This window comes from Lutra lutra, chromosome 8 (genome assembly GCF_902655055.1).
Source record: "Lutra lutra chromosome 8, mLutLut1.2, whole genome shotgun sequence".
In the NCBI taxonomy this organism is placed as follows: Eukaryota; Metazoa; Chordata; class Mammalia; order Carnivora; family Mustelidae; genus Lutra; species Lutra lutra.
In genome coordinates this window covers 80735470-80761319 of record NC_062285.1, presented here as the reverse complement: position 1 = coordinate 80761319, position 25850 = coordinate 80735470, and the positions used below count along the sequence as shown (strand labels likewise).

The 25850-nt window shown below is 46.2% G+C and overlaps 1 protein-coding gene across 3 annotated transcripts in view; it reads right to left on the bottom strand.

Moving 5' to 3' along the window:
• Window positions 1-742: 742 nt before the first annotated feature.
• LOC125106790 (cationic amino acid transporter 3-like) overlaps window positions 743-25850 on the bottom strand; it is a 43828-nt gene continuing 18720 nt past the window's right edge. For all 3 annotated transcript variants that reach the window (XM_047741353.1, XM_047741355.1, XM_047741356.1), the window contains one exon: window positions 743-2951. In XM_047741353.1, coding sequence (XP_047597309.1) covers window positions 964-2763 — 1800 coding nt within the window. In that variant the 5' untranslated portion in view covers window positions 2764-2951 and the 3' untranslated portion in view covers window positions 743-963. The remainder of the gene's footprint in view (window positions 2952-25850) is intronic.

Sequence of the window (25850 nt, the reverse complement as noted above, 5' to 3'; positions counted from 1 at the left end):
CATTCTTCTTTATGGCTGAGTTAATAGCCCATTACATATACTTATAGACCACATCTTCTTTATCCATTCGTCTCTCCATGGATACTAGGGTTGCTTCCATATCCTGGCTATTGTAAATAATGCTTCAATAAACTAAGAATGCATATATCTTTTCAAATTCATGTAACTGAAATGCTTTTACGCACCAAAAAAGGAAACTCAACAAAACATAAAGGCAACCTAATGATCAGGGGAAGATATTTGCAATGATATATCCAATCAGGGGTTAGTACCCTAAATACATAAAGAACTTACATAACTCAACACCAGAAAAATAAATCATCAAATTAGAAGATGGGCAGAGATCTAAATAGATATTTTTGCAAGGAAGACATATAGATGACCAACAGACACATGGAAAGATAATTAGCATCACTAATCATCAAGGAAATACAAATTAAAACCACAATCAGATATCACTTTATACCTGTCAGGATGACTAAAATAAAAAAAACAAGAAAAACAAGCGTTGGGGAATATATGGAGAAAAAGGAACACTTGTGCATTGCTGGTGGGAATGTTAATTGGTACACACTCTGTGGAAAATAGTATGGAGATTCCTCAAAAAACCTAAAATAGAACTGGCATATGATCCAGTAATTCTGTTACTGGATATTTTCACAACTAATCACTATAGCCAATGTGGAGCTCAAACTCAACAGCCTGAGATCAAGAGTCACTTGCTCTACTGACTCTTAAAATGGTGGGGGGGGAGCAAAGGTGCATCCTTTATTCCACTCTAAGTACAAACTCAATTAGTGCTCCCCCACCAATATCTCATAGGAGTCCTAGATTTCCCTGTGCTCAGGAGTACTCCCCATTATTGTGCAGCAGAACCAGACTGCTTCATGTGTGATGATGTCAAATCAAATATGGACTGGCACTGCTGAATTCAAGTTCTAGAGTGTGGGCACTTAAGTGGGGTTAAGAGAACAGGCTTTGCAGGATGCCATAGCTGAAGTAGATAGTAAACCCAATCAGCATCCAGACACCAAGCCGAGCCCAGGTGGTAGCTGACATCTGCATCATAAGGCAAACATTCAAAAAGATGCTCAGGAGTGGGAGAAGAGGCACAGCTGGGATCTTAAAGGGCAGGGGAGTGCAGCTTTGTGGCTGTCTCCAGATGACCCCAGTGATCCCAGTGATGACCACCAGGAGCAGCACAACTACTGTGATAGGCACTGGGTCTCCAGAAAACAGACCTGGCCAGTGGGCCAGCACCAGGCAGAGGAGAATCAGCAGCAGAGCAAGCAGTAAGGAGCAAACATAGACAATCAGGCCGGAGAGTGGAGTTGGGGTGGGGCTGCCTGGAAAAAATAGTCTCCTTAGAGTCAGCTTCTCTGCTGCAGGTGCAGTCTCCTCCTGTACTTCTGGTTCTTTTCCCCCATTCTCTTCCTGCAGCTCTTCTTCATTTTCCTCTTTCTTCCTCTCAGGCTGATACCTGATGATGAGAACACAAAAAGCTACCAGGGAATAAGATATCAGGGTCCCAACTGACCTCAGGTCCAGGAGATCAGTGAGTCCAAAGAAGAATACCATGATTGCTAAAATAATGATAAAGATCACAGTGGACACAATGGAGATGTATGTGCCAGTTTCCATCCTAGCAAGGACAGGGAACAGGAGGCCGTCCTCTGCCATCATGCATATCACCCAACGTATGGGGAACATAAAGCTCCAATAGGTGTTGACAAGAATACTAAAGAATATTGCAAAAGTTACAACATAGTAGGCAGGGGCCCAGCCAATATGGAGAAATGCCACAGGCAAGGTACTCCCAGGTTGAAGCTGGTAGTAAGGAACCATCAGTGTAAGTGCCACAGAGACACCAAAATATACCAAAACACAGATGAGCAGTGAAACCACAATGCCCATAGGGATAGAATGCTGGGGATTGTGTGATTCTTTGACTCTGGTAACAATAATGCTGAAACCTATAAAAGCATAGAAACAGGTAGCTGATCCACGGAGAATCCCCTCAAAGCCAAAAGGGACAAATCCTCCAGAGCCCAGAGGGCCCAAGCGAGAGGTGTCATTGAGTCCAGCCTGTATGTAGTCCTCTTCTGTGAGTTTCCAGTTGTGTAGGTCCCCCTTCATGAAGCCAGAAATGATGACAAAACTGAGAACCAAAAGTTTTACCAATGTGACCACTTCAAAAACTCTGAAGAACCCATGAAACCCCACAAATTGAAATTCCGTGAACAACAATAGAAAGATCACAAAAAAGTATCCTAGATTGTGTGCAAAGACTTGGGGAATATGCTGTGAGATGCTTTCTTGCAGGGTTTCAGAGATCTGGTTCCCAATCAGGTTGTCAAAGGTTAAGGTCCAGGTCTGGATCACAATGAAGGCATCAGCAACAAGGGAGAGGATGAGATTCCAGCCAGTGATAAAAGCCCAGATTTCACCTACAGTGACATAGGAGTAGAGATATGCCGAGCCAGAATGGGGAACCCGGGCACTAAACTCTGCATAGCACAGTCCAGCCAACAATGAAGTTAGGCCAGCCACCAAAAGGCAGATCACAATGGATGGTCCGGCTTGATTACCGGCCACCTCATTAGCCAGGAAGTACACACCGACACCCACTGTGCGGCCCACACCCAGGGCCACTAAATCCTGAGTGCTCATACTTCTGCCCAATTCAAACTCATATACTTCTTTCTCCAGTGGACGTCTGCTTACCAGCTTGTGACCAAATCTGTGAAGTGCCTGACACAGCATTCTAGCTGGAATTGAGGAAGATTCTAAAGATCAGAGAGCTGTAGCAAACCCAGGGAGCCAGGAGTGTTGGATCTGGATCAGTGATGCTGAGTTAAGCCAACTTGGATTGGAGCTGCCAGGGTCCTTTGCTCAGGCTTCAAAGCTGCTTCTTCATATTTCTTTGGGTACGTGCTATTCTTCCAGAATGCCTGGGAGATGATAAATATTTACTGAACAATGATGTTCAAGCAACCATCCAAAACTCAAAAGTCACATGTAACTCACTGCAGCCCAAGTATCACAGAAAATGACACCAAAAGACATCAAAGAAAAAACAATCCTGCTTTCCCTCCAGTAAAACTACCAATACCTCCCAACATTCCGCTTTTTTTTTTTTTTAATTTTATTTTTCAGTAGGCTCAGTGCCCAGCATGGAGCCCTATATGGGGCCTAAACTCACAACCCTGAGATCAAGACCTCAGCTGATAAGCTGATACCAAGAGTTAGACTTCCAACTGACTGAGCCACCCAGGCACACCAACATCCCTTTTTTTACACATCACCTGAAACTCAAATCCCATTTGAGTTCATAAGTCATGTAGCTTCATGGACTAACTAGACAGTAAGACACAACAGGACATGAATGTATTATGCAAGAATTCACACACAGGGGGATGCCTGGGTGGCTCAGACGGTTAAGCGGCTGCCTTCGGCTCAGGTCATGATCTCAGGGTCCTGGGATCGAGTCCCACATCGGGCTCCTTGCTCCGCGGGGAGCCTGCTTCTCCCTCTGCCTCTACCTGCCAGTCTGCCTGCCTGTACTCTATCTCTCTGATAAATAAATAAATAAAATCTTTTTTAAAAAAAAGAATTCACACACAGGATGTGTGTGTGGTGCTTGAGCATGAATTATGACACATTAATTCATTGTCTAGAGGGACTCATTGCAATTACAGATCCATTTTTTATATATCATCAGATATATACATCTGATATATAGATATATATATATCACCAGCCTTAAAATTCTTAGCCCAGTATCTGCTACCCAAGGTTATAGGTCATTTGGGCCCCCTTTTTCCTCATTCTGCCTCATCCATTTAGCTGTACAACTATAGAATGTATAGTCCATTCTTTCCTTTTCCCTACCTAGGCCCACAGGAGTACTGTGAACAGAGAGGAAGAAGGAGAAAGGGGCAAGGCCTTCATAACCACCTGCAAGAAAGAGAGGACTAGGCTATCTGGGAAGGAAATACTAGAGAAATGGTGGCAGGAGCCAGGAATGCTGTTTTGTGAATTCTGACATTCATTAAACTCATCCAAAGCAACCAGATAAAAATTCACTAACATTTTTTGGCCCATAGTCATTACGGTATGATGGGTAAGGAGAAAAGAAATAAGTCACATAGCTCAGGGGCTCACAACCTAAGCAATTCCTTCTGTCTCCTCCCTCTCTGGGATCCAGGAGAGAAGGTGAACACAATTCTGAATACAGTCTCCTCACTGGCCACACTGTGCTCTATATACACCCTGCCCCATCTGTGATGTCAGCTTCCAGAAGCCTGGAGACTCTGCCCTGCTCTGTGAGTTTGTATCAAAACACTCTTATGTTTTAATAAGATGCTCTATATAAACCACTTATAACTCCCTATGAAGTTTTCACAAGGAATTATTTGTAACTCACTTAAACTGTTATCTGAATGTTTTCTGAATTAAAGAATCCTGCTTGTGGTTCCCCCTCTTTCCCCCTCCTCCCCTGCTGCTCTTCAAATGGCCCCCTCCTCAAGGGAACAAAGCTTTCAATGAGTAATTCACAGCAATGCCCAGAAGTGGAGAACAATAACCAAAAAAAAAAAAAAAAAAAGGCTAAGTCATGCAGTCCCTACTCTCCTCCCTATTCAGGCTTTGGTTTTGAGAGAATTTTAGGAAATTTTAGGAATTTTAGAATTTTAGGAAATGTTGTCAGAGGTTTATAAAGACAAAAAGATCAAGTCAAAATTGAAAAGTCCTCTATATAGATGATGGAAAAGAACCTTTGTGTTATGGACCAGATCTTCTGTCTACTATTCCATCTAGACTCCTTATTTGCCACTCACCAGTTTCAATGCTATGATTTACCAACAAGTACAAGAGATAGATAAGGAGAGTCAATTCTTAACTTATACAATCTGTCCACATTATTCATGGTATCGCCAACCAACCAGGCTTCATACCCTTCCGTGGTTCCTCACTGCCCTTCCTTCACAATCCTTCCTTCCTTCATAATATGACCTGTGCTTATTTGTCCAGCCTTATCCCCTGCCCAATTCCTGCTTCAGCTACGAAATTTGACACTCACCCTGTTCCCTTGCCTTTACTGCCCCTTGAGTCCTTCACTTAGCTACCCCCACTTCTCTTTCAGTTTCCAGGTTAGCATTTGCTTCCCCAGATAGCCTCCCCCAACCCTTATGCTGCCCTTCCTATGTGCTCTCATAGTATCCAGCTTCCCCCATGTGCCATTGATCCTAATGTGTCAGAATTCTAGGTCAGCTTCCTGTCTCCTCCATCAGACTGTGAGTTAGGTGCTCAATAAATATATTTTTAACAAATGGCCACACTGAGAAGAGAAACCTGAAAGAGGCCATGATCCAGAATTCCTATGTATTGGACATTGGGATACATATACTGTAGCCAAGCCTGGATCAGGTAAAGATAACACATGGTATTACCTTCCTTGTGGAAGGTGAGCAAAGTGGATACTGTGAAGGGGAAACCAACTGTGGTAAAACCTTTACTGCACATCATTCATGGCAGGTATAACCACACATAAGTGTTAAAGAATTGTTTGCCTTTAAGGACACTTGTTTAAAATGACAAGCAACAAACCACCCATGCCTATATAGAGAATCCCTACTTTTTTTGGAAGGCATCACGTTCGGGCCCTATATTCTAGATAGCATGTCCTGGTCAGAGGTTCTCACTTTGGGGGAGAGAAGGAGACATAATGAAGACACCTGGGGACATTTCAAACTTCAGATCCTCTCCCTAGGAGATTCTTGTCCACTAGCCCTGTATTTCCCAGGACTGCTCTAAACCATACAAGTGACAAGAAATTGTCCTCAAGTTCAAGGGGAAGAGATTCTAGAAGTTTCCTTTACAGGAAGGCAACACAGTTGAGTCAATTAGGAGTAAGGTTCTTCAGATAGACTGTTCAGGTTCAAATCGCACCTCAACCTCACACCCAGTGACTCTGGACAAATTATCTCACCTCTTGAGGCTTTAGTTTCCACAACAGTCAAATGGGAGTAAAAGTAAGTCTCTCCTAGGGTAGTTGTGAGGAGTAAGTGAAATGATGTCTGTAAGTACGTAGCTCAGTGCCTCACAAACAATATGGGCTTCATATCATCTATCTAGTACTTAATATTGAAAATGGTCCAAAGTAACCAAACACTGAAAATCAGTCTTTATAAATGTGCAGGCTGAAAATCATCCACTAAAACTCAAGCTTGTTAGCTAGCCCTCATGAGACAATGGAAACAGTTTTATTTCATATGATTCACCATGGAATGCTAAGGACTCTAGCTGGACACCCTCATTCAGCTGGTGTTAACACATGGGGGAGTCCTAGGCTTACTGAGTTGGACAAAGCATCAAGAAATACAAGGCTCAAGGGGTGCTCAGTCATTAAGGGTCTGCCTTCAGCTCCGGTCATGATACTGGAGTCCTGGGATGTAGCCCTGCATTGAGCTCCCTGCTCAGTGAGCCTGCTTCTCCCTCTCCCTCTGCCTGCTGCTCCCCTGCTTGTTCCCTCTCTCTGTCAAATGAACAAATAAAATCTTTTTAAAATGAAATAAATACAAGCCTCAAACATAATAATAATTATTGTTATCATAATTAATAATAATCTCTGTCTACAGATGCCTCATCCGGAACAGGCAGTGCTGAGTACTGTAGAGATAATAAACATATGTCAGAAATTTTGAATGTGAGCCCTGGCCTTCAGAGTGACTTGTATGAACTCAGGTAATTTGCTTAATCTCTTTATGGGTCCATCTCCTCATCCACTAGGAACATTACTCAATCTCTCTCACTGGATCAACATGAGAATTCCATAAGAAGATACAAACTAATACACACAGCTGGTGGGAGTGTCACTGGAACACCATGCTGAAGCACAATCTTAGCGGAATTCAGAATGCACAGTTAATTGGGCACTGTAGTTGTTGAACGGGTGAATGTATCTAAAACAAACATAGACCACAGACTGGAAGAGCATTTGTTAAATACACCAAAGCAACTGCCTCCAGTGAAGAGGGGGAATGAGAACAGAGATAAGGATGAAAGGCAATAATAAAATACATTGAAAAGGGGTCTAATAGGGAAAAATAGTGTGACAATGCCATGACTGAGGGAGGGACTGACTCCACTCTGTGCACTGCAGATTCAACATAGGAATTGCAGGAGATAATATTGTTAGAGGACCTGGTACAGAGCCTGATAAATGGCAGACATTCAGTAGATATGATCTGAAGGGGAACTGGAATCCTGTAATGGTCAGGATATAGAGAATACAGAGAAGGAGTACCTCCTAGAAAGAGGATGAAGAACAGGGATGATGGGGCACCTGTCCTACTAGTTCCCTCTGAATGCATTTCCCTTTTCCCAATTCCTCTTTCTTCTTCAGCTCCATCAACTGTCAACTGTCCTGGAGGCTCCTGTAGTTGGCACTAAGGATGCTTGTACCATGTTTCTCTGTCTGGGGAGCCATCTCCAGCCACCTACCTCCTAACAAAGATGTAACAGTGGTCCTTACATTTGTTAAATCACACACCCCTCTGAGGTTGGTCACCTCAAAAAAATGTCATACACTTCTCTGAAGTCCATCCACGGACCCTGAGCAAGAATCTCAGAGGAGGACCATCTAATCAGAGGCTAGTAATGCTTGATAATTTCTGCTTTGCACAACTGTGTTGTGCAGGGTGGTCCATGTGCTCTTTCTGCTTTTACTGAAGACAAGGGACAGTGGGCCTACAGACAAAGTATGAAGATACCAGAAAAGTAACCCAATGAACAAAACATCTGGAAAGTAAATAATCACATTTTATGACACAAACAAATGCAGGCAGAACAAACACATGAACAAGCAACCTTACAGAAGAGAAAGCAAACTCATGATTGGGAATCTTGAAAAGGGCTACCACAAATCCACCTTATAACATAGAGAAAAATTGGCCACAAATGCCACATTCAGAAAAGCCCTTTTTCTGTGCAATAATCTGCAGTTATTCCAATGGTTTCTATTTAGTCCAGACTCTCTGCCCCAGCAACCATAGCCTTGTCCTAATTCTCCCCCTACACTCAGGTCCATTACCTCCTTTCTAACTCAGCTCCTCACAACCTGACTTACCCTTCCTGGGATGAGCCTTTGCCCTGGATAAGCACCCTTCCTGCCAGGAATGCACTTCTCACTCCTTCATGTCCAGTCTTGACCCTCTAGCTCTTCTCAACCCTATTCTACAACCTTTACTCCCACCATGTCTAGGAAGCATTTCCTAAGCCATCCTGACTGATCCCCATCTCCAACCTTCCTCTCCTTCTTGCCAACATTTATAGTGGCCCCGGATGCTTAGCTGAAATGAATTTTCCATTTCTGTCTGCTGGTGTTCTGAGTGTGTCACTGAAATTATGTTACAGTCCAGAAGCATCCAGAGGGCAAGACCAAGATATATAATCCTCCTCCTCCTGATTTCTACACTGTCATTATCAACCCTCACTACACAGGACAAGGATCTGCTCATAATTGTAGAAAGCAACCATAGAGGCATTTAGGACAGAAAAAAAGGAATATATAAATGTACTGATTACTACATCTTGACATTCCTAGAAGTTGGATTTTTTTTTTTTTTAAGAGAAAGGGTCAAACCTAGTTGGGAACAGGAGGCTAAAACATGTGCAGTCATCTATTTCAGGTGCATTTCCTAAGGGCATTTCCCAGTGAATTCAACCAAACATTAAGGAGAAATAATACCTATTATCCTGAGGCTTTTTCAAAAAATAGAAACAGATGGAAAACTTCCAAACTCATTCTATGAGGCCAGCATCACCTTGATCCCCAAACCAGGCAAAGACCCAACCAAAAAGGAGAATTACAGACCAATATCCCTGAGGGATATGAATGCCAAAATTCTCCACAAGACCTTAATAGGATCCAGTAGTCCATCAAAAGGATTATCCATCATGACCAGGTGGGATTTATCTCTGGGATGCAAGAGTGGTTCAACATTCGGAAATCGATCAATGTGATAGGACACATAAATAAGAGAAGAGACAAGAACTACATGGTCCTCTCAACTGATGCAGAAGAAACACTTGACAAAATACAGCATCCTTTCCTCATTAAAACTCTTCAGAGTGTAAGGATAGAGGAAATATTCCTCAATTTCATTAAGAACCATCAATGAAAAGACCGTAGCGAATATAATTCTCAATGGGGAAAGCTGAGAGCCTTCCCATTGAGATCAGGAGCATAGCAAGGATGCTCGCTCTCACCACTATTGTTCAACATAGCACTGGAAGTCCTAGCAACAGAAGTGACTTTAATTCAATGTCTCGGAGGAGGAGTCAAGATGGCGGAGAAGTAGTAGGCTGAGACTACTTCGGGTAGAGGGAGATCAGCTAAATAGCTTATCTAAAGATTGCAAACACCTACAAATCCAACGGGAGATTGAAGAGAAGAAGAACAGCAATTCCAGAAACAGAAAATCAACCACTTTCTGCAAGGTAGGACTGGCAGAAAAGTGAATCCAAAGCGACGGGAAGATAGACCGCGGGGGGAGGGGCCAGTTCCCGGCGAGCGGCGGAGCAACGGAGCACAAAATCGGGACTTTAAAAAGTCTGTTCTGCTGAGGGACATCGCTCAAGAGGCTTAACTGGGGTGAAGCCCAGGCGGGGTCAGCGTGGCCTCAGGTCCCAAGGGTCGCAGAAGGATCGGGGGTGTCTGAGTGTCACAGAGCTTACCGGTATTAGAACGGGGAAGCCAGCTACAGAGACAGAGCCGAGGAGTGACTCTCAGCTCGGGGTTGCCTTGAACCGGTCGCAGGCTCGGTCAGCTCAGAGCGCGGCCGGAGGCCAGGGTGACGGGAGTCATTGGGCACTGTTCTCTGAGGGCGCACTGAGGAGTGGGGCCCTGGGCTTTTGGCTCCTCCGGGCTGGAGACCGGGAGGCCGCCATCTTTATTCCCATCCTCCGGACTCTACGGAGAGCGCTCAGGGAACAAAAGCTCCCGAAAGCAAACCCAGCAAACCCGAGCGGATTACTCAGCGCGGCCCCGGGTAAGGGCGGTGCAACTCCGCCTGGGGCAAAGACGCTTGAGAATCACTACAACAGGCCCCTCCCCCAGAAGATCAATGGGAAACCCAGCCAGGACCAAGTTCACCTACCAAGGAGAGGGCGGAATTCCAGAGGAGAAGAAAGCAAAGCATGGAACTCATGGCTTTCTCCCCATGATTTTTTAGCCTTGCAGTTAATTTAATTTTTTTTCTTTTTTCAATTTTTTTTTCCTTTTCTCTTCTTCTGCTAAATTTTTTTTAACTTTTACCGTTTTCTTTTTTTAACTTTTTTAAATAGTTTATCTAATATATATTTTATTTTTCCTCTTTTTATATTTTTTCTTTATCGGCTTTCTTTTTTTTAATAGTTTTTTTTTTCTTTCTTTCTGAACCCCTTTTTATCCCCTTTCTCCCCCCTCACAATTCAGGATCTCTTCTGATTTGGCTAAAGCATATTTTCCTGGGGTTGTTGCCACCCTTTTAGTATTTTACTTGCTCCTTCATAAACTCTTATCTGGACAAAATGACAAGGCGGAAAAATTCACAACAAAAAAGAGAACAAGAGGCAGTACCAAAGGCTAGGGACCTAATCAATACAGACATTGGTAATATGTCAGATATAGAGTTCAGAATGACGATTCTCAAGGTTCTAGCCGGGCTTGAAAAAGGCATGGAAGATATTAAAGCAACCCTCTCGGGAGATATAAAAGCCCTTTCTGGAGAAATAAAAGAACTAAAATCTAACCAAGTTGAAATCAAAAAAGCTATTAATGAGGTGCAATCAAAAATGGAGGCTCTCACTGCTAGGATAAATGAGGCAGAAGAAAGAATTAGCGATATAGAAGACCAAATGACAGAGAATAAAGAAGCTGAGCAAAAGAGGGACAAACAGCTACTGGACCACGAGGGGAGAATTCGAGAGATAAGTGACACCATAAGACGAAACAACATTAGAATAATTGGGATTCCAGAAGAAGAGGAAACAGAGAGGGGAGCAGAAGGTATATTGGAGAGAATTATTGGAGAGAATTTCCCCAATATGGCAAAGGGAACAAGCATCAAAATTCAGGAGGTTCAGAGAACCCCCCTCAAAATCAATAAGAATAGGTCCACACCCCGTCACCTAATAGTAAAATTTACAAGTCTTAGTGACAAAGAAAAGATCCTGAAGGCAGCCCGGGAAAAGAAGTCTGTAACGTACAATGGTAAAAATATTAGATTGGCAGCAGACTTATCCACAGAGACCTGGCAGGCCAGAGAGCTGGCATGATATATTCAGAGTACTAAATGAGAAAAACATGCAGCCAAGAATACTATATCCAGCTAGGCTATCATTGAAAATAGAAGGAGAGATTAAAAGCTTCCAGGACAAACAAAAACTGAAAGAATTTGCAAATACCAAACCAGCTCTACAGGAAATATTGAAAGGGGTCCTCTAAGCAAAGAGAGACCCTCAAAGTAGTAGATCAGAAAGAAACAGAGACAATATACAATAACAGTCACCTTACAGGCAATACAATGGCACTAAATTCATATCTCTCAATACTTACCCTGAATGTTAATGGGCTAAATGCCCCAATCAAAAGACACAGGGTATCAGAATGGATAAAAAAACAAAACCCATCTATATGTTGCCTACAAGAAACTCATCTTAAACCCGAAGACACCTCCAGGTTTAAAGTGAGGGGGTGGAAAAGAATTTACCATGCTAATGGACATCAGAAGAAAGCAGGAGTGGCAATCCTTATACCAGATCAATTAGATTTTAAGCCAAAGACTATAATAAGAGATGAGGAAGGACACTATATCATACTCAAAGGAACTGTCCAACAAGAAGATCTAACAATTTTAAATATCTATGCCCCTAACGTGGGAGCAGCCAACTATATAAACCAATTAATAACAAAATCAAAGAAACACATCGACAATCATACAATCATAGTAGGGGATTTTAACACTCCCCTCACTGAAATGAACAGATCATCCAAGCAAAAGATCAACAAGGAAATCAAGGCCTTAAATGACACACTGGACCAGATGGACATCACAGATGTATTCAGAACATTTCATCCCAAAGCAACAGAATACACATTCTTCTCTAGTGCACATGGAACATTCTCCAGAATAGATCACATTCTTGGTCCTAAATCAAGTCTCAACCGGTATCAAAAGATTGGAATCATTCCCTGCATATTTTCAGACCACAATGCACTGAAGCTAGAACTCAATCACAAGAGGAAATTGGGAAAGAACCCAAATACATGGAGACTAAACAGCATCCTTCTAAAGAATGAATGGGTCAACCAGGAAATTAAAGAAGAATTGAAAAAATTTATGGAAACAAATGATAATGAAAACACAACGGTTCAGAATCTGTGGGACACAACAAAGGCAGTCCTGAGAGGAAAATATATAGCAGTACAAGCCTTTCTCAAGAAACAAGAAAGGTCTCAGGTACACAACCTAACCCTCCACCTAAAGGAGCTGGAGAAAGAACAAGAAAGAAACCCTAAACCCAGCAGGAGAAGAGAAATCATAAAGATTAGAGCAGAAATCAATGAAATAGAAACCAAAAAAACAATAGAACAAATCAACGAAACTAGGAGCTGGTTCTTTGAAAGAATTAATAAGATTGATAAACCCCTGGCCAGACTTCTCAAAAAGAAAAGAGAAAGGACCCAAATAAATAAAATCATGAATGAAAGAGGAGAGATCACAACGAACACCAAAGAAATACAGACAATTATAAGAACATACTATGAGCAACTCTACGCCAACAAATTTGACAATCTGGAAGAAATGGATGCATTCCTAGAGACATATAAACTACCACAACTGAACCAGGAAGAAATAGAAAGCCTCAACAGACCCATAACCAGTAAGGAGATTGAAACAGTCATCAAAAATCTCCAAACAAACAAAAGCCCAGAGCCAGACGGCTTCCCGGGGGAATTCTACCAAACATTTAAAGAAAAACTAATTCCTATTCTCCTGAAACTGTTCCAAAAAATAGAAACAGAAGGAAAACTTCCAAACTCATTTTATGAGGCCAGCATCACCTTGATCCCAAAACCAGACAAGGATCCCAACAAAAAAGAGAACTACAGACCAATATCCTTGATGAACACAGATGCAAAAATTCTCGCCAAAATACTAGCCAATAGGATTCAACAGTACATTAAAAGGATTATTCACCACGACCAAGTGGGATTCATTCCAGGGCTGCAAGGTTGGTTCAACATCCGCAAATCAATCAATGTGATACAACACATTAATAAAAGAAAGAACAGGAACCATATGATCCTCTCCATAGATGCTGAAAAAGCATTTGACAAAGTACAGCATCCCTTCCTGATCAAAACTCTTCAAAGTGTAGGGATAGACGGCACATACCTCAATATTATCAAAGCCATCTATGAAAAACCCACCGCAAATATCATTCTCAATGGAGAAAAACTGAAAGCTTTTCCGCTAAGGTCAGGAACACGGCAGGGATGTCCGTTATCACCACTGCTCTTCAACATAGTACTAGAAGTCCTAGCCTCAGCAATCAGACAACAAAAGGAAATTAAAGGCATCCAAATCGGCAAAGAAGAAGTCAAACTATCACTCTTTGCAGATGATATGATACTATATGTGGAAAACCCAAAAGACTCCACTCCAAAACTGCTAGAACTTGTACAGGAATTCAGTCAAGTGTCAGGATATAAAATCAATGCACAGAAATCAGTTGCATTTCTCTACACCAACAACAAGACAGAAGAAAGAGAAATTAAGGAGTCCATCCCATTTACAATTGCACCCAAAACTATAAGATACCTAGGAATAAACCTAACCAAAGAGACTAAGAATCTATACTCAGAAAACTATAAAGTACTCATGAAAGAAATTGAGGAAGACACAAAGAAATGGAAAAATGTTCCATGCTCCTGGATTGGAAGAATAAATATTGTGAAAATGTCTATGCTACCTAAAGCAATCTACACATTTAATGCAATTCCTATCAAAGTACCATCCATTTTTTTTTCAAAGAAATGGAACAAATAATCCTAAAATTCATATGGAACCAGAAAAGACCTCGAATAGCCAAAGGAATATTGAAAAAGAAAGCCAAAGTTGGTGGCATCACAATTCCGGACTTCAAGCTCTATTACAAAGCTGTCATCATCAAGACAGCATGGTACTGGCACAAAAACAGACACATAGATCAATGGAACAGAATAGAGAGCCCAGAAATGGACCCTCAACTCTATGGTCAACTCATCTTTGACAAAGCAGGAAAGAATGTCCAATGGAAAAAAGATAGCCTCTTCAATAAATGGTGTTGGGAAAATTGGACAGCCACATGCAGAAAAATGAAATTGGATCATTTCCTTACACCACACACGAAAATAGACTCAAAATGGATGAAGGATCTCAATGTGAGAAAGGAATCCATCAAAATCCTTGAGGAGAACACAGGCAGCAACCTCTTCGACGTCAGCCGCAGCAACATCTTCCTAGGAACATCACCAAAGGCAAGGGAAGCAAGGGCAAAAATGAACTTTTGGGATTTTATCAAGATCACAAGCTTTTGCACAGCAAAGGAAACAGTGAACAAAACCAAAAGACAACTGACAGAATGGGAGAAGATATTTGCAAATGACATATCAGATAAAGGGCTAGTGTCCAAAATCTATAAAGAACTTAGCAAACTCAACACCCAAAGAACAAATAATCCAATCAAGAAATGGGCAGAGGACATGAACAGACATTTCTGCAAAGAAGACATCCAGATGGCCAACAGACACATGAAAAAGTGTTCCATATCACTCGGCATCAGGGAAATACAAATCAAAACCACCATGAGGTATCACCTCACACCAGTCAGAATGGCTAAAATTAACAAGTCAGGAAATGACAGATGCTGGCGAGGATGCGGAGAAAGGGGAACCCTCCTACACTGTTGGTGGGGATGCAAGCTGGTGCAACCACTCTGGAAAACAGCATGGAGGTTCCTCAAAATGTTGAAAATAGAACTACCCTATGACCCTGCAATTGCACTGCTGGCTATTTACCCTAAAGATACAAACGTAGTGATCCGAAGGGGCACGTGCACCCGAATGTTTATAGCAGCAATGTCTACAATAGCCAAACTATGGAAAGAACCTAGATGTCCATCTACAGACGAATGGATAAAGAAGATGTGGTATATATACACAATGGAATACTATGCAGCCATCAAAAGAAATGAAATCTTGCCATTTGCGACGACGTGGATGGAACTAGAGGGTATCATGCTTAGCGAAATAAGTCAATCGGAGAAAGACAACTATCACATGATCTCCCTGATATGAGGGAGAGGAGATGCAACATGGGGGGTTGAGGGGGTAGGAGAAGAGTAAATGAAACAAGATGGGATTGGGAGGGAGACAAACCATAAGTGACTCTTAATCTCACAAAACAAACTGAGGGTTGATGGGGGGAGGGGGTTGGGAGAGGGGGTGGGGTTATGGATACTGGGGAGGGTATGTGCTATGGTGAGTGTTGTGAAGTGTGTAAACCTGGCGATTCACAGACCTGTACCCCTGGGGATAAAAATATATGTTTATAAAGCTGTAAAAAAAAAAAAAAAAGAAAAAAGAAAGGATGAATACCCAAGTTTTGTAGCAACATGGACGGGACTGGAAGAGATTATGCTGAGTGAAATAAGTCAAGCAGAGAGAGTCAATTATCATATGGTTTCACTTATTTGTGGAGCATAACAAATAGCATGGAGGACAAGGGGAGATGGAGAGGAGAAGGAAGTTGAGGGAAATTGGAGGGGGAGGTGAACCATGAGAGACTATGGACTCTGAAAAACGATCTGAGAATTTTGAAGGGGTGGGGCTGGGAGGTTGGGGGCACCAGGTGGTGGGTATTGGAGAGGGCACGGATTGCATGGAGCACTGGGTATGGTGCAAAAATAATGAATATTGTTATGCTGAAATAATAAAAAAAATATTCAATGTCTCAAGAAATTATATCAATCCCTTTGTATCCAAGCACAGCTCCTTCCTGAGTCCAAAGTGGATAAAACTCTCTTCCTCCTTAAAATTTCCAGACAATGAAAACTGCAGAGCCAATCAAATCAGTGGTTCAAACAAGTATAATTTCTTCTTTGGATACTTGAGCTTCCCTAGAGTTTTTTAACTTGAGCAGCCTTGCAACTCAGGTAGTGGGCAGTCAGGAATATAAGAGTAGAGGCTTTGAGTTTAGGCAAGAGCTTGAAAGAGTAGTAAGTGTGGTGCATATGTAACCAACATGTCCGTAGTAGAAATAGGTCAAATACATACGAAAAAGCAAACAGAGCAAGTCTGTTTGCTTGCTCTGGGGCTCAGTCTCATGCCCAATAGTTGAAGAAATTAGTCAACAAAACAAAATGAAGAAGGGAATCTGTCCATTTTCTTTTTCTGTTTGTGCCTTCTCTAGAAGTCTGTGTCTAATCATGGTCCTTCATTTATTCATTCAATAAACACACTGGCCCCATTTATTCAGCACTGTGGATAAAGCAAGGAAAAACACAAACATCCCTCCACTCAAGTTGCTAACATTCCCGCATTATGAAGCAAACAATAAACACATAAAGAATAAAAATATATATTGTGTTGGATTTGTAATCAGTGCTGCAGAGAAAAGGAAAACAAGAAAAGGTTAGGAGGTACTCAGAGTGGGTGTCATGATTTTAAAATGGGTGGTCCAAGACAGCTTCACCTTCACACTGTAGTGCAAGCACCACCAACAACCATCTCCAGAACTTGTTCATCTTCCTCAGCTGAAACTCATACCCATTCTTCCCTCCTAGCAGTTCCTGTCAACCACCGTTCTACGTTCTACACAACCACCGTTCTACGTTCTACGTTCTAATTTGACTATTGACTATTCTAGGTCCGTCATATAACTTGCCTTCCCAGCCCGGCCATCTTCCTCTCTGGCTCTGTCTCAATTTTCCTGCCAACTCTATAAACAGAAGAAATCACTTACCCATGGGCTTTTTCTGTCTCAAATGAAAAACAATTAGGAAGAAAGTGCAAGCCCAAACCAGGGACAAGGAAGAAGCTTGGCTAAGTGGAGTCAGGACTTGGAGTGGAGCTTAGCAGCGCCCTCAGGGAGTTCAGGCTCTCAGAGAGGCAGGGCGCTCAGGAGGCAGGGCCTGGGAAGGATGTGACAGTAGGACAGTAGGAAGGAGGTGGTTTAGTGGGAATGCTGGAGGAAAGCAGGATGTGGGTAATGGAAGATAGTGTGGCCCTGCATGGGTGAGGAAGTGGACTGAGGGCTTAAATGGGGCTTTGCTGGGGGCTTTTTTTGGCAGAAAGATGTGAACTTAGAATTAAACAAGTTTTTCAGGGTTCTGGGTATGGGGGAGGTCTAGCTGGTAGGAGGAGAGTATGGGGAGTGTGGTAGAGCCCAGCCTGTGGTGATTTGGAGGCCAGTCCCAGATCTAGCTATGGAGCCCACTCAGCAGTCCTACAAACAATGAAAGAAGCACCTTCCCTGACCCAGCTGCCTCTCCCAGAATCTCCTAAAATTATCTCTACCACCACCATCCATCCCCATCCCCTCGCCCCAGTTTCCTATCATTCCAGAAACAAAGGGATCTGGCTCAAGCTTCACCACAAGGGGTTTCCCAAGACAGTCACTCAGTGTTCACAGCATATTCTGACTGAATGAGCATCGAGCCTTGTGCTAGAGGAAGTAAAGAAATGGTCCCTGCCTACAGAGCTTCCTGCTCCAGACAATCATAATGAAGGGACCCCAAGACCCTGAAACAGAAACCAAAGGAAGGTGTTTCCTCCTTCCCAGAACATTAACCTTCAAACAGAGGCAGGACTTCTCAGAGGTGGAGAAAGTGGGGCCTACTTAGAGACCCAGGGCTGAATGCACAGGTGATGGGCCCAAGAATATGTGGGTCTCAAGGTAAAGCAGCAGCACTGTCTCTACTTGATACTGCTGACGTGCACACCTGTCCCCTCTATTGTGTTGAAACCTCCTGGACAGTGGGCCGGGGTGGCAGAGGACAGGAGCAGCCACTGCCTTCACCCCTCTCCTCTCTGTACCCCTGTCCTGCCCTTCCAGGTCTGTGAGCCTTCTCCAAAATTCTCCTTGCTCCCCTCCTTCCTCACCCCTCCCACTACTGTCTGCGGCTCCACCGCCCACCCCCCACCAATTACTGTCTTTATTTCTTACCAGGTGGAGACAGGGGAGGAAGGAGGGAAATCAAAAATTCTACCTAAAGTGGGGAAGGGGTAAGATTGGAGAAGATCGAAGCAGGGAAGACAAGGGTACAACCTTCAGAAGGTGGGGATGTTTGTGTTCAGGCTCTAAATATCATCTTACTTAAGATCCATCAGGGTAAAAAAAAAGTCATGGTAGAAAAATAAGGAGCCACCAGAGCCAGAGGCAGGATAAGAGATGTAATTTTAAGGCACCAGGGTAACCAAGGGAACGAGTCAGGAAATCATGGGATTTCCTGGAAGTGGATAGACTAGACCCTCAGTGACCCCCATCCCTTGTCCCCCGAACTCCATCCCTGACCTCTTCTTTTCATCCAGTTCTCACAGGAGACAAGCTGTGGCCCTGGCCATGTCACCTTTTCCGGTATCCCCTGAACGTTCCCTCTCTTCATCCCTCTCATTGCATGGACTTATTACAATAACTGACCCAGGGTTGGGGGAATGCAGGAAATGCAGAGGATGCAGATTTGGGGTCAGAAGTCTTTCCTGGGGGAGAGGGACAGAATGGGGGAAACTGGAAGGTGGAGCCCACCCAGGTGATGTCACAGGAAGTGTCTGCACCTTGAGAAGGGGAGGAGGGAAGAGGAGAAGAGGCAGGGGTGTGAGGCAGAGACAGGGGGAGAGGCTGAGAGACACAGAGATAGGAGAAGCAGAGAGAGAGATGAGAGGCAGAGCAGAGAGGGACCAGAGGTGCGGAGGCAGCACAGGACACAGAAAGGAGGAGATGCAGGGCAGACACTGACAGCTCACAGGTGAGACTCAGACAGATGTGATGGGAAGAGAGACCCTCAGACTCTGAGGGAGGGATGCAGGGAAAGGGACAGCCAGAAGGGAGAGCTGTGGGCAGACCCAGTCCTGGGACATCTCGGACCACAGAATATCTGCAGTCGGACAGACAGACAGACAAACAGGCCCAAAGACAGACAGATGTGCTGACAGAGATGAAGGTGAAGAAGGCCAAGCTGGAAGGAAGCAGACAGGGCTGCAGGGAGGAGGAGGGGAGCAGACAGGGAGAGAGAAGGAGGCAGGGGGGCAGCAGGAGGGGGGGGAGCCAGACAGGGATGGGGCTGCATAGTTGGTCCAAGAGCCTCTTCCCTCTCACCGAGCTCCTGCTGAGTCTGGACCCCTCTCAGGAGCTGCTGCTGCTGCTGGAAGGGTCCAGAAAGCTGAGAGGGTGGGGCTGCCTCCCAGTGTCCACCTGGGGTCCCAGAGGCCCTGCATGGGTATGGACCCCGCCTAATCCCCCACCCAGTGCTGCCATGCTAAGAGGCCTGAGCTCAGCCCTCATTTCTCAGGGTTCATGCAGCCTGACACTCCCAGGGGAGTGGGGGCTAAGGAGAAAGAGAAACTGAGGCAGGCAGGCAAGGGAGGCTGACAAGCTCTGGAGAAGGTGCTGGGACAGTCTGGTTAGGGATCCCATGGAGGAGAGGGAGGAGAGGTGGAGGTCTGGGACTGGGTCTGCATGGAGAGCTGAAGGACCACGCACAGTATGAGCACATAACCTACTGTCCATTAATTTGGGGTCAATAGTGTAGAAAACAGTGTAGACCGCCTTCTGAGCAGTCATGATCAGTGACCTCAAGCAGCTCCTCACTAAAGGGCCCCCACAAATGCACATATGAAGCACACAAAAGGATAAAATGAGGCAGAGAATAGTGACCTTAAGATCAGTGTACATGCTTAAATCTAGGTTTTAAGGGACCAGTGATGGAGAAATCAGCCAAGTGTGAAGACTTAAGGCTTAGCATGTGAAGCTGGACCCTGCCTTTTCTCCCAGGCTTTCTTGGTATTCTGCAAAGATCAGCTCCCCCAGCTCCTCTTAGGGCAGGGGAGACCCTAAGAACATTAACTCAAGCAATCTAAAAGGTATTGTTCACCCACCCCTTTCCTGCAGCAATATTTGAAAGTCCCAGAGGCCAAATGTCTGGTGACACCTAGAGCCCAAGGAGTGGTTGTAGCAGCAGGAGGGAGGGTGCAGAGGGAACCTTCCAGAGAAGTCCTGCAGAGATGACCTGGGAGGCAATCCCACCAGGTTCGTCCCACTCCCACGGGCACAGAGAAGTGTAATAAAGTTCAGAATGTCCAGGGCTTCCATGTAATTAAATCCAGGAGCTGGTAATTACATTTCTTCTCCAAGTTCTACCAGTTACTCTCCTTGTCGCCGATGGACACACATCTTTTATGAAACACATGGCACCAGACTCGGGACTTCAGAAACTGCCTCCACTAGAGAAATGGATTTAATTTTAGCAATAACATTTCGAACACCCTTTACAAAGGATTTCCTTAGAGCATGTTTGGTAAATGTTAGAACCAGAGAAATACACAGCCACACACTCTTATCACACCCGAACAGAAAAGGAAAGCCTTCACTTGACTGCTATTTCTTTGCCTGTGGGATGGGCGTCCGCATGACTTTTCCCACACCAGAAAATACTCATACAGTATCTATAACGTGGAAAAATAAATTCCCCTCTAACCCTGAGCTCTAGGGTGGAGATAATTGTTGCCCTCCCCCGGTCATGACAAACATTTTGAGGAAGCATGACATAGCCTGGAGGGAAGACCTCACATGCAAATGTCCAGTTTGCTGTCCTGTCCCCCAAGGCCTCCCTCTCCTGGAGATCTTGCTGTATCTCCACCTCTTTGTGTCCCTCAAGGTCCATCTTTGGGATCCCCCTGTGAATCCAGCCCAGGGAGAAGGAAAGCATCCCAAGGGAAGAGAAGACAGGGCCTTGTTCTAAAGGATGTGAGAAGAGGAACACAAGAAACATGAAGTTAAAAAAATAAAGGCATACAAGTTAAGAGTTGTTAGCCAGATCCTCCAGTGCTGACTGTGGAAAGGAGGATGGGAGCAGAGATGGAGAACGTCAAGCAAGATCAGAGGGAAGGAGATGCAGATCGAGAGGCTGGGGATGCGAAGGGTTGGAAGACAAGAGGCTGGTGTGCTCAGCAGGTCTGGAGAGAAGAAGCTGAGAAGACATCAACTAAGAGGATTAGGATGGTTAAAAATGCCCTACGCACTCCGATTTGAACATCTTTACAACTGTGCACAGTTCATTGGCATGAATCTCATTTTCTTCTCAGTAACAGGCTACAGAAGCAGGTATTAATGCTGCTATTTTACAGATAATGAAACTAAGGCACAGAGAGACTAATTAATGCCCCTCAAGTCACAGAGCAGGTGAGGGACAGAGCAGAGAACCACATGGCTGCACTGTGTGGTGCCCCTGCAGACTCTGCCCTGGGAAGCAGCCAGGCTCAGGGCCCAGGTGGGGAAGGGAGAAGGGACTCTCCAGAGGACCAAAGACCTGCTTCTTGGGGCCCTTCTGAGCTTGTCCTGCCCAGGAGAGCTCTGCCATGTTTAGGCCTCAGCTGAGCAGGGGGGAAGGAATATCTAACCCTCTGAAGATGAGGGCCTGAACCACATCATTTATGGAAGATCTTTGAGATTTAAACACAGAATTCCATCCATAGAAGGGATGAGGGAAGGAGAGAACCTGGACAAAGTTCTCAGAGCCCTTAGTCTTCCCACAACCCCTCCCCACCCCACCCCTGTCCCCCTCTCCCTCTTCCTGTATCCTGAGCCCCAGGGCCTCCTCCCCACTTGTCCAGGCCTTGCTTGCTGACTCCCCCAGCCATGGCTCCCTAGCCTGTGTGGTCCAGGCTTATCACCCTCACAGCCTAGCAGGAAACATCAAGGCCAACACGTCAGCCCTGTTCCCAGCGTTCTACCCACCAGCCCAGGCTCACAGTGGAGCTACAACCCTGGCACATTTTACACTGTGGCCCTGCATCCAGCAGACCCTGCCTCTCCCATCCCCTTGCCTCCCTCACATTCCCAACAAACACACACACAGGTGTGCACGCACTCCCTCTTCATCTGTCTGCTGGGTTCACATTCCCTCCCTCAAGGTCATCCACTTTGTAAGAGCTCTGAATTCTCTGATCCTCTCCTCCCCATTCTCCTGCTCCTTGCTCTATTCTCCTTGTCTCCTAGGAAACCTTCCAGACTTCTGTGTCTTCCTCCACATTCGCTCCTGTGGTCCTTCCCAGTCTCCCATCATCTGACTCATGGGGTCCGGTCCAGCTGCCCTTGAACCACTCAGCTCACACATATTTGCTGAGGGAGAGCCCAGAGCACTGTGTCTGTCTGTCCTGCTGTCAGCCTCTTCTTCTCCAATGTCAGGGAGCTCCCCTAGGCCAGGGCCCCTGGTCCTCCCTCTGGGTCTCCCCCGAGTGTCCAGCATACACAGAGAGGGTGGAGTGTGGGGCTCACTGCTTCTGCTCCCAGGGAGAAAGGAGGGAACTCGGAAAGGAACCCAAGCAGGGACAGCACCTGAGCCTGCACGGCCCTGTGAGCTCAGTGTCAGGGCAGGAGGCAGCTGGAGGTATCCATGACTAGGGGGCACTGTTTTCTTTAGAAATCCCAGGGCACCTGTGTAGTGTGTGTGCGTGTGTGTGTGTGTGTGTGTGCACCTGCCACAGAGGGAGGGGAGAGGAGGCTGTGGGTCTGATGCTCCAGGAGTGCAGGTCCTGTCTGGAGGGGAGAGTCCTGGGGGACTGGGGAGTCCCAGACCCCCTGCTGCTCCCAGCACATACAGGCCCATGACCACAGGGACAGAGGGCAGCCGACGGGGCCACCGCAGGATGGATGCAGGTTGGACTTTGGGCAATGCCTCCTTCTGCTCTGGGTGTGTGTTGGCTTATTCACATGGTTTCCTGTGTCCTGCAGTTCAATCCAGGCTCATCATTCCTTCTTGTCCACACGTGCAGCATCTCCTATGTTCAGAGCTTAGACCATAATTTAGGCTGAACTATATGGAATTCCTGATAGTTTATATTTTCTTACTATTCTGTTCCTTTAGTTATTGTCTTTTCTAAACATTTTATTTTGCCTCCTGGCTAAGGACCAGGGGAGCAGAGTGAGGAAGGCAGACACAAAGAGCTCACAGTTACTGGGCGCACACTGGGTGCAGAGTCTGTGGCCTTCCCACCACAGCGTTGATGCCACCAAAGCCCCGTGAAGGATTTCCTGCAGCCCTGACAGGCATTCCCCACCTGGTACAGGTGAGTGAGTCCAGGTGAGGAGACTACACGGGGAAGAACAGGGCTGGGACCCAAGTCAGCCCAGACCTCTTGCTTCCCCACTGCCCCCCCCCCCCCCCCAGGGAAGTCCTGGCAGAGCCCGGGAACCAGAAGGCCATACCTGCAGCTTCAGGATGGGGAGTGAGGGAAGGAAACAGGCCACACTGCATCTCTGGGGCAGGGGCAGAAGAGCCCCGTGGCAGGGGTGAGGGCAAAGCCTGGGGAGCACATCTATAACCCAGCTAGAGAAGGGCCAGTGCAAGGGAGAACCTGGGCAGAAACACACAGAGGGCAGGGAGGAGGCTGAGAGGGGGCAGCAGCCAAGGGCAGAGCCTGGGAAGGCAGAAGGAGGATCTGCAGGGGGAGGCCAAGGCGGGTGTGGGCAGAGCAGAAGGGCAACGATGTGGAGGAACCAGGCCTGCTGCAGAGCGTCCGGTGCCAGGGAGGGAGAGATAGCAGGGGCATGGGGAGGAAAGATAAAGGCCAGGGGAAAGGATGGAAAGCAGGAGGGAGGGAGGGAGCCTATGGAGGTGATGTGGGCCTGAGGCCAATAGAGGAGCCCAGGATTAGAGGCAGGTTACACAGAGAGGGGGAGATGGAGTCAGACCCAACGGCGGGTAGGGTGGCAGGACTGAGGAAGGAGTGAAAGTAGGTCACACACACACACAAAACAGACAAGCACGCGTGCGCGCGCACACACACACACACACACACACACACACACACATTCTACCCAAGTAAAAGGAGCAATTCTCCTGAGTCCCAGTGAGCGTCCCCAGCCCCATCACCACACACCCTGGCAGGTGTGTGGAGGCCATGGAAGGCAGGTTCCACAGGGATGAGAGGAGGGGAGGGGAGAGGGAGGTCATGAGCCAGTGAGCGCATGTCCTTCTATACTTGTTAGTGCCTGTGAGAGCACTTGCTCTGAAGAGCAGCCTGTGCCTGCAGGATTCCACAGACCACTGGCCCTCAGGCTCCTCATGTGGGCTTCCTCCTGCGGGCGTCTGCACACGGTTCACACTGATTCTGGTCTCTGTGGGCAGAGCAGTTTGTCTTTTTGCTGTTTGTCTCCGTGTCAGGACCTCAGTGGGGGCACAGGGAGCCAGAGCAGGGAGAGAGACAACAGGGGTGCTTGGTCGGGCCCCACCCCTCCACATAGGCAAATGCGTGTATACACACACACACACACACACACACACATGCTGCCTTCCACCCCATGCAGCCAAATAAAATACAGAAGAGCAGCTGAGACACCACTTGCTCATGAGACACACAACTGCACACAGGCCCTCAGACAGACCAACATGCCATCACCCACACAGATGGAAAACAACAGCCTGGGCCACAAAGCTCCCTGGGTATGCAGCTCACTCGACTCAACACACACACACACACACATACACACACACACATATCACTGCCTGACACATCTCAGGGCTCCCTCCAGTGGCTCAATTCCAATCCCAGCAACTTCAGATTCCCCAGCCCTGCTGTAAGCATCTGCCTCCCTGCTCTCCTCTTCATGCTGGTGCCCCAGTCCAGCTGCTGATTCCTGACCAACTCACCTGTCTCCTGCCTGGTGTAGGGTTGGCTCATCCTGCTTCAGAAACAACACAGAGCTTCTCCTCTTCTCCTCCATCCCTGCCCTGCTGAGTTTCCCCTTCTACACCCCCTCCTGACTCCCCTCTTCCAGGCAGCCTTCCCTGATGAACTCATTGGCTCTGATTCTGAAATTGTCCTGGTCCAAATGCACCTGTGGGTGTGTGCTGGGTAAGTGTCACCAGGTTACTCTGCATAGGAGTGGGCAGGGAGGGGACTATCAGCTCCCCAAGGGCAGGACCCCTTGACCCAGTATTTCAGGCAAATGCCAGGCGTCCCCCCACCAGCACCAGGCTGAGGATGTTCCTGAGCATTCTGCTACCTGGTTGTAAGAAACACACAGAAAAATGACACCAGGGCTCCAGCAGCCACCAGGAAGGTCCCCTTCTGTCACAGGCTGCAAGTGTCACCTTCACAATGACCTTCAGAACCGTATGGGAGGAGGCAGGTTCTCCACTGAGTCTTCCCACATCCACCTGGTTTTCCCCTGGAAATACTGTTTCCCAGCAGGGTCCTCACCACCTTCTCCAGCCTCAGAGAACACTGGGCCTGCCCCAAAGGACACCCGTGTGCCCCTGGTGAGAAGGCTCAGAGTGGCCCTACAGGTTGGGAAGGGATCCCCACAAAGTAAGCCAGCATGAGCCAGCTTCCTGCAGGGGCCACTGTCACCACCACTGGGAAGAAGGTGGCAGGCAAGGGGCCAGGCTCACTGTACTGGACCCAGGAGAGAGGGACAAGGTCACCCTGAGAAGCATGCATGACCAGCTCCCCACCTCACCCCAGCGTTGTGTCAGCACAGCCCAGCCCTCTGGGGAGACAGGAGCCCTGCTTGCCTCCCCCCTGCTCCTGATCTGCTTCTCCA